General features: G+C 41.0%; 1 protein-coding gene across 2 annotated transcripts in view; it reads left to right on the top strand.

Moving 5' to 3' along the window:
- The window catches only part of LOC138739142 (protocadherin-17-like), a 166,639-nt gene extending 157,018 nt beyond the window's left edge, over positions 1 to 9,621 (top strand). For both annotated transcript variants that reach the window (XM_069890648.1, XM_069890649.1), the window contains exon 4: positions 6,830 to 9,621. In XM_069890648.1, coding sequence (XP_069746749.1) covers positions 6,830 to 7,521 — 692 coding nt within the window. In that variant the 3' untranslated portion in view covers positions 7,522 to 9,621. The remainder of the gene's footprint in view (positions 1 to 6,829) is intronic.
- The last annotated feature ends 340 nt before the right edge of the window (positions 9,622 to 9,961 follow it).

The following is a 9,961-nucleotide window of genomic DNA, read 5'->3' on the forward strand; positions in this document are numbered from 1 at the left end:
AGTGGTCTGCTAAATGATGCTCCAAGTCAACCAGTTCTCATTTTCTACACTGAGATCAGAAATTGGAGCGTTAGACTGTGACCCAACAGAATGTGTAGGGTTTGAAAATTAGATAATAATTAAAGGATCTACATTGTCTCCATCAATGCCTTACAAATACCAAATGACAACCTGAATTTCCTCGTCAGCATTGAATTGTGGAGCTACCTTCTATGATCACACCCTCTCTGAGGGAATCACCTTTTGTCTCACCCAACTTCACTGGGTAAAGCCTATTTGCATTAACCCTCTCTATACACATCGATTTTGTAAACCTCTGTCAAATCTCCCCTCATTTCCTGATGCTCCAGGGAATAAAGTCCCAACCTTTCCCTATGACTTACCTCTTCACTCTTCAAGTCTTGGCAATATCCTCCTAGAATTTCTCTGCACTATTTCAATCTTATTTATATCTTCCCTGCAGCTATGTGACCAAAATTGTACACAATTCTTAAAATATGGCTTACTAATGTCTTGTATAATTTCAACATAATTTAAAATACTGAGTATAGAAGTTGTGATTTTATGAGGCCAACATGCCAGAAGATTGCTTTACAATTTGATTTTTCTGTGATCTTTGAAGAATGATGTATCTGTTCTCTCAGATTCCTCCATTCTGCCATACTCCTCAGTCTCCTCCCATTTATCGTGCAAGTCTTCCCTGGTTTGTTCTCCCAAAGTGCAACCCCTCAAACTTGTCTGCATTAAATTCCAACTGACATTCTATAGCTGATCCTGATGCCACTGCATGCTTTGAGAGGATTCCTCACTGGCCACTGCATCCCCCATTTTAATGTCATCTGCAAATTTACTGATCCAACTTGCCACATTATGATCCAGATCATTAATTATAGATGACAGACAACAATTAGCCTCAAGCCTCCAGTCAGAGAAGCAGTCCTCTACTACCACTCTGGGCTTCTCCCACAAAGCTAATGTCTAATCCTATTTACCTACTTGTCCTAGATGTCAAACATCTGAATCTTCTCATACAAGATCTTGTCAAAGGCTTTACTAAAGTCTATGTAGTCTATGCACTATCAGGAGCTACTTGATCAATCTGCATCTCATTGTGGTTTTGTGCCATTCACATTATGAAAGTTATTTGAACCAGCGAGTTGTGCAATGACTTCCCAAAGGCACAGGAGAACTTCCTCCTTATTGACTCTCAGGCTTTTCTGCAAAATTTGTGGCCTTTATAGAGATGAGTTTTTTTTTTAATGGCTACTCATTTAATAAGTCATAGCAGCAATGAAGCAACATCAATGAATTCAGCAAGTAGCTCCCAACAAAAGTTGAATAAACACAAAGACTTTTTGCCATAAATTTAGGAGATTCAAGTGGTGTTTGCACTGTAACAACTTGGGTCTAACACACCAAATTTATTTGCATTAAAGATTGTCTTGTAGCAGCTACTACAGTAGAGCTACTGAGAAAAAAGCAATCACACACTAGGCTAGTCAACCAAAGACTGGTTTATTGAAGCTCTACAAGCGGCTTTTATTCCCTGCCTGTCCTGGGCTCCACGGGACAAGGTGGGACCTTGATAAGGGACAGCTGCTGGTCCCGGTTTAAATTGAGACTTGTTAATGTCCCATGCCTTTCAGCAGGTGACCTAGTTGATCAACGTTCCGTTCCTTGGCACTCAGTATGGCTAGCATGCCAGCCACTGCACTGACAGTGGCGGTTTGCATTACTGCGCTGAGCACCTGCTCAGCCTGCTTCACAGCCACTACATTACCCCACCCCCCCGCAAATCATCACCGTAAATTAAAACGCCAGACACTCACATCTTAGGTGGATGCCACGTCATCTGGGCTGAGGGCACTGAATGGGTGCAGTAGGGTCCGTATGGGCAGGCTTAAGTCTGTCTCGCCTGAATAGTTGTGAATGTCCCCCAATGTCCAAGGTATAACGACTCAGTCTCTCTTAATGATGCGGAATGGTCCTCCGTATGGTTTTTGTAACGGTGCCCCTGGGACCCGTCTATGAACAAATATGAAGTCACCATTCAGGAGGGATAGGGGCATTTGTTGTTTTGGGTTGCCATGCCATTTGGTAGAAGTTGGCTTGCTGTTAGCAATATCACTGCAGAGTTGTTGAAGGACATCCAGGTCAGAGTTGGCTGCGAAATGAACATCTCCCAGAACTGTAAGGGCCGCACCATACACCAACTCTGCAGATGATGCAGACAAGTCTTCTTTTGAAGCCGGGCATACCCTCAGCAGAACCCATGGTAGCTCATCAACCCAGTTGGAGCCGGTGAGTCGGGCCTTAAGCGCAGATTTAAACTGTCAGTGGAAACGCTCCACCAAGCCATTGGACTGTGGATAGTATGCCATGCTGTTGGATAGTTGTGTACCTCAAAAACGTGCAAAGGTAAACCATAATGCCGAAGTGAACTATGGCCCGTGGTCCGAAGTTATGTGTGTAGGCACACCGAATCTAGTGATCCAATTCAGGATGAATGCTCTAGCACATGTTTCAATATCACTGGCTGGTAATGGGATGGCCTCTCACCAGCACAAGAAGTGGTCTACCACTGTTAGAATATACTTCATGCCCTGTGACACTGGTAATTGTCCAACCAGGTCCATGTGCACGTGCTCGAACCTCCTGCGTACTGTCGGGAAAGGCTGAAGGGGTGCCTTGGTGTGGCACTGAATCTTTGCAAACTGGCAGGAGATGCACGTTCATGCCCATTGAGCGATGTCTTTCTTTGGTTCATACCATATGTTCTTATTTGACATGATCTTGACTGATGTCTTGATGGATGGATGTGACAAACTGTGAATGTCGTCAAAAAGACATTGCCTCCATGACAATGGGACCAATGGACTAGGATAGCCTAATAATATGTCACAAAGGAGTTCTGGTCCACCGTGCTGCAGTGCCACCTGCTGAATGTCCAGTCCAGTAATGGCTGTACCATATGCCTGTATATCAGGATCCGTGGCCTGCGCCGCAGCCAGTTCAACAATGTTGATTCCACCTCGATTATGGTACACACTTGGTCTCGACAGCATATCCGCGACTAGATTGACTTTTCCTGAAATGTGGCATATGTCCATAGTGAATTCTGAAATGTAGGACAAATGGCGTTGCTGTCTTGCCAACCATGGATCTGTCATTTTGCTAAAGGCAAAAATGAGTGGTTTATGGTCTGTAAATACAGTGAAATGACAACCTTCCAAAATATAACAAAAGTGCCGTCTGGCTAGATACAATGCCAACAGTTCCCAATCAAAGGTGCTATATTTTACTTCTGCTAGTCTTAAATGGCGACTGAAGAAGGCAAAGGGTTGATAATGGCCAGTGATGCACTGTTCAAGAACTGCACCCACAGCTCTACCTGAAGCATCGGTGCTAAGCATCAAAGTAGCTTCAGGGTTGGGATGTGCAAGCATTGCTGCCTTGGCCAATGCTTCTTTGGTGGACATAAACGCGACCTCTGCCTCTGAAGTCCAGGTAATGTTCTTGTGTTTGGTGGAGATGATGTTAAACAGTGGTTGCAGGATGTCAGCAGCTCCAGCAATAAACCTGTGATAAAAGTTTATCATTCCCAAAAATTTCTGTTGACCTTTGACAGTGGTAGGTTTGGAAAAGGTACGGATGGCATCTACCTTGTTTGATAATGGGAATATGCCGTTTGCTGTGATTTTGTGCCCTAAGAACTCCATGGTTGATTTTCCAAATTGACATTGTTGGGGTTGATTGTTAGACCAAAATCTAGGAGCTGTTGGAAAAGGTGGCACGAATGCAGGCAGTGATCTTGCTCATTTTGACTTGCTACAAGGATGTCGGCCAAGTAAATGATTGCAAAGTCCAAATCCCTGCCTAGAGCATCCATAAGCCGCTGGAAGGTTTGCGCAGCGTTCTTTAACCCAAATGGCATTCTAAGAAATTCAAAAAGTCTGAACGGGGTAATAATTGCCATTTTGGGAATGTCGTCCTCATGAATTGGTATCTGATGATATCCCTTTACCAGATTAACCTTGGAGAATATGCGGCAATGACGTAGATGGGCGGTGAAATCTTGTATATGAGGAATTGGGTACCTGTCGGGTGTAGTGACGTCATTAAGCCTACAGTAATCACCGCAGGGTCTACATCGACCTGTTTTCTTGGGTACCATGTGTAATGGTGATCCCCAAGGACTGTTGGAGCATTGAATGATACGAAATTCCTCCATTGCCATAAATTCTGCTTTTGTTTGTACCAGTTTATCAGGGGAAGACGACGAGCCTTGGCGTGAATTGGTGGTCCTGAAGTGTCTATTAATGAGTCATACCATGGGCTGTTTTGGAGACATTGAAATTGGGAGTGAGAATGTGAGGAAACTCATTGAGAAGGACAGTATAGGTATTCTTGTCCAACATATGCACTCTGAGTTGGGAAACTTTCCCTTTGCCTCATGCCAATGGGTATGTTTGAAAGGTGGTGGCATGAACCAATTTCCTCCATTTCACATCCGCTAACAAGTCATGGGACTGGAGAAAGTTGGCACCCAGTATGGGCTGAGCGACAGAAGCCAAGATGCAATTCCAATGGAATGTGGTTCCTCCTACACCAATGGTAATTCGTCACGTTCCAAAGCTGGGAATGGTAGTTCCATTTGCCACTTGAAGGGCCAGGTGTTGCTGCTTATGTGTCCTTTCAAAATAGGTTGGTGGGAGTAAACTGACCTCACCACCAGTATTCACAAGAAATTTGTGTTTACCTTTGACGTCTTGAAGAAATAAAAGGCCTATGTTTGCACCAGCTGCCGAGGCCACTACTGGCAACTGGATCTTGGCATTTCCCACCTTTTTCTTGTGATAGGCGCATGGTTGGACACATTTATGGGCATTTTTTCCCCAACAGCGATGATAAAAACACCATTCTGGACTTACATCAATGAGTTCCTCCTTTTTTGACTGTACTGCAGAGACAGGAGGCTCGTAGGATGTGGGAGGTATATTTGAGCTCGTAGGGTGTGGGAGGTATATTTGAGTAGATTCCTGGGTTGGAGTACGATAGAGCCGGTCAGCCTCTCGCGCTATGTCATGAGGATGGCTGAAATCCATGTTAGCAATGGGCTACAGCTTCGATAGGAATATGGTTTCAAAAAACAGGGAATGAGAATGACCATCCGCCAATGCCAGTATTTCATTCATTAGATCCGATGGATTCCTATCACCCAGACCTTCCATATTCAAAAGTCTCATGCCACGTTCATGTCTCGTCAACTCCAGTGTATCCAGGAGAAACTGGCAGAACCTGGTGTACTGGTTCTCTGCTGGGGGAATTGGCAATGAATTTGCTTACCTGAGCTGCAGTGGCAGCATCTAAGGCACCCACGACATGCCAGGATTTTGTGTCCTCCTCTGTTACACAACATAGCCAAAACTGGGTTTCATCCTGAAGAACCCAAACCCAAGGTTGATGGGTCCAGAAAGGAGGCAAGTGAAGTCCCACTGCATTAACTGCTGCTGTGGCAGAAGCTGCTGCTGTAGCTGAGTCCATTTTGACTGGAGATTCAAATTTCAGTTGAATCGTGCAGTCGGGGTCACCAATTGTAGCAGCTACTACGGTAGAGCTACTGAGAAAAAAGTAATCACACACTAGGCTAGTCAACCAAAGACTGGTTTATTGAAGCTTTACAAGTGACTTTTATTCCCTGCCTGTCCTGGGCTCCACGGGACAAGGTGGGACCTTGATAAGGGACAGCTACTGGTCCACAGGACCAGCAGGTTTAAATTGAGACATGTTAACGTCCCGTGCCTTTCAGCAGGGGACCCAGCTGATCAACCGTGCCGTCCCTCGGCACTCAATACCACTAGCATGCCAGCCCTTAGGTAAGTCCGTGCACTGCACTGTCAGTGGTGGTTCGCATTACCGTGCTGAGCACCCGCTTGGCCCGCTACACAGCTGCTACATCCTGGTCATTTATCTCATTTGTCTTTCCAGGACCCTATTGTGTACAGATTAGTTGCTGCATCTCTTATGTTATAGGACAATTGGTTATAAACTAACTGGCTATAAAACCCCTTGGAAAATCCTGATCTCATGAAAAATCCCAATAATGCAAGTTGATTCTCTCTAACATGACTGTTACAAAGAATGATATCAAGATTCAATGTTAACAAATATACTGGACAATGTAAAGAAATAGGCGTGTATTTGACTCCCAAAAGTACACTTGTGAAATATTTCTTAGAACTGGTCATTGCATCCACTTATTACGTAGTTTAAAAATCATGATCACATCAGAAAAAATAGCTTTTATAATTATTTAACAGTTATCAAACTATACAACTTAAAGATGAGGAAGGATCTATTTTACAGAACAAATTTACAAGCAATTTTTTAAAAATTTCCAATAAGTTGAAAATGTAGTCTCTGATTTTTAACGCAAAATAGATAAAGTACCACAAATAAATGTTAATTTGTAAGTTACTTTCTTGTAAATTCACACATTTTGGGAATTATTTTAAATCATTATAGGAGACATGTTTATTTTGAAATTTAAATTGAACTTAGCCAAAATAAATATTGAGTAAGAGGTATTTATGAACAAAACATTTACCCCTTATAATTTATTCTCCTTTACAACTGAATTATAACAGCCTTTGCTATCTGACTGCTTGGAAAGGAACTTTGTTATCTTCCATGCTCCTGATTTTTTTCCTTTACCAGAATAGCTAATAAACTTTAATTATAGGCTTTGACTGTTAATGAGTGAGTTTTCTGCAAGCTAAAGTAACGTGTTCTCTATGATGTAATAGGTTTTATTGTTTTTTTTAAACAGAAAAGGAGGACTGTGTCAACTGTACAGATGAATGTCGTATCTTGGGTCATTCAGATAAATGTTGGATGCCTCAATTTCCTGTTCCAAACCAAGCTGAATGTTCAGATTATCGTCGGAACCTTTTTGTACCAGCAGTCGAAGCCGCAGTTGAATCTGAGTCTCAAGAAAATACAATTCCCTCTGGGAAAAAAACTTTCTGTACTTTTGGAAAAGACAAGCGAGAGCACACCATACTTGTTGCAAATGTAAAACCTTATTTAAAAGCTAAGCGTGCTCTTAGTCCTCTCTTGCAAGAGGTCTCATCAGCTGCAAGCAGTCCAGACAAGACTTCAGTTGCAGGCAGTAACAGATCAAGTAAACAATCCTTGGCTGGATTTGAGGTGAAGCCAAAACTGACCGACATGTCAGCAGAGTCAGGTGGCCAATACTTAACATCTGATAACCACTACCCCTCATCTGAGAAACGGCGTGACAGTCATTTTATGACACCTGAAGCAGTGGCTACAGTCTTTGTAGATGTGCATTCCAGAGTTGGCCGGGAATTCAATGAGGTGGATACTGTCTTGGATCAGTATGAACCCTCAACACGGGACCAAGGACGGGACGGAGTGGATGCTGAGCAAGTAGTTCGAGAAATTGACAAGCTTTTACAAGATTGCCGAGGAAGTGACCCTTCAACTGTGAGAAAGTGAATTTGGAGTACTTAGTGACAGTTGAATTCCTTTCCTATAAAGGACCAATACTCACAAGTTTTAAGGCAGCATTGTTTTTCAAATAAAGATGTAACTGTGGCAGAACACAAAGAAAGGCAATGCTGGTTGATTCTGTGAACTAGAATTCAAAGTGCCCCTTGCGCACCTATCATTGTTCTTTTTGTGTCTCTTAGGAAACAAACTATATGTATTTTCACCAGGCTAGTTATGTGTTTCATTCACTAAATTGAATTTTGACAATCTCAAAATGTGCCCTGTACAATAAAGTGAAAAATGGAGCTGCTGTTAATCAGTCAGTACAGTTCTACATAAAGAAAAATAATCATTTAACAGAAAACAATGAAGGGCAGCATTGATAAGAAGCAGGTATCAGCTTTGCAGAAAACATTGAGTCTAATTCAGCGTGTACAGTTATAGTTGCCTGATGTAGGTGTCCTTATGAACTAGATTTAACTGCAGTGCGTCATTGATTGTCACCTCATTTGGCATATCATATTGGATCATTATGCAACAATGCATATCTAATCCATTTGTACAAACCCACTTTTAAATATTTCTATAAAATGGGTCCTGCAGAGGGAGAAGGTTTACCCCACATTCTCAAATCTAATACAAAACAAGTACTAAAAGGTATTCTCTCAGCCGTACTACCAAAGAGTGACATTTTAGTGTCCAGTTGTTTGAATTCCTCCTCTGCATTTTAGCTATCATAATGTTGTCACCATATGATTATCAGATGATAAAATATGTTGTATAAGAAGGAACACTATTCCATGTTTGTAGATATTTATGTTACATTCAAAGAGGACACTAAAATGACTCATTAAAGGGAATACCTATGAAGTACTAGCAAATCAAAATATAAATGTGCAAATGTAAAAATCATGGAGTGTTTACATCAAATCTAGCTTTTTAATTGATTTATTGCAATATCAGTGCATATGAGCCAAATTTGTTAATTGTACTAAGAGCTATATTGTGTATTTTATTAAATTAATATATAGTTGTGTTGCAAAATATTTGGGCTTATACTGTATTTGGCAAATGTTGCCTTAGTAGCTGTTGAACTCTATGAGTTTAATTTCACTATTTTCCCCTTTTTCCCTTTGGAATGTGGGAAGCAGTGTACACAAGCAGATTCTGTTTAACAAGTCAGTAATGTATGCATCGAAGTAACCCTCTAAGGATATCAACCATTCAAATTATGGTGACTAAATTAGAAATGTGTACTTGTTAGTATTATTTTGAAATTGTCTCCATATTTTGAAATGTTTCTCCATAGTTGAGCTTTTTGGTGTGCGCTGCGGTTTTTTTTAAAGATTGAACCATATCAGGTTAACTCAACTTGATAGCTAAAATGAAAAATAACCCTGCTAATAACACTCACCTAAGAAGTGAAGATTAAGGAAAGCAACTGGAATTAAAAGCTCATTAATGACACAATTTAGTCAGTGCTGCTTATTTCACTGTCCATTTTCTCTGAAGAGCTTTCCATTAAATCTTTATCAGCTTAATAAAACAAAACCTCAACATTATAAATAACAAATTTTTTTTTTAAAAAGCTACGCAGCAATGAGAGACTTTCACAGTCTCATTAAAACATACTTTCAAGTTGTTGGTATTTTTTTTTAATTTGAGTAGCAGTCACCAAGGTCAACAGCTAGCCCTGATAGCCAACATTACATACACCCACTCATTACTGCCTAATTACATTGTTTTGGCATTAAACAACATTAATCAAAGTAGTTGAGAAGGATTTTTGCTATCAAGGTTTGTTGACTTGAAATGTAACTGAATGAAGCCTGATTGAGGTCTTGAGTTCCCCCAGTTCCCACACCCACAACCCCCCCCCCCCCCCCCCCCCAACATTGGGCTGATGCTCTGTATTTATCAGTCCCTGTCATTCCATAGGGCTCTGAGCTACACTGGGCAACTGGTGAGAAAAGCATATGTTGTGTGGAATAACTCAACTACTATTGTTAAATGGCTGTGTTTTAATGTGATCTATCTGGAAAACAAGGACAAAGAATTAAACCAATTACTAACATCAATGCTAACAGCTTTTGCATTCATTAAAGCCACCAAAGTACGGTGAGCTGTCTGTACCACAGGACACCTCTTTGTAATTACAGATGAATGGCTCCAATGAGTATTGCAAGTTATTATTATGGTCAAAAACAGCTATCTGGTTACCAATAAATTGCAGCCCTTGTTTAGCAGATCAGAAATATTTATTCTTACTCTAAATGTCTCAGCTGAAGAAACCTGGCAGCTTGATTAAATATTAAAATAGTGACCTTGTAATTGATAAAGCAAAAAGCTTAAAATATGTGTTCCAAAAAAATTAAATTCTACACTTGCAGAGCAAATTTTGTATATTGCTAATAATTAGATGTTATCTTAAAGTCCTGTGTATGAT

Source organism: Narcine bancroftii, chromosome 7 (assembly GCF_036971445.1).
Source record: "Narcine bancroftii isolate sNarBan1 chromosome 7, sNarBan1.hap1, whole genome shotgun sequence".
NCBI lineage: Eukaryota > Metazoa > Chordata > Chondrichthyes > Torpediniformes > Narcinidae > Narcine > Narcine bancroftii.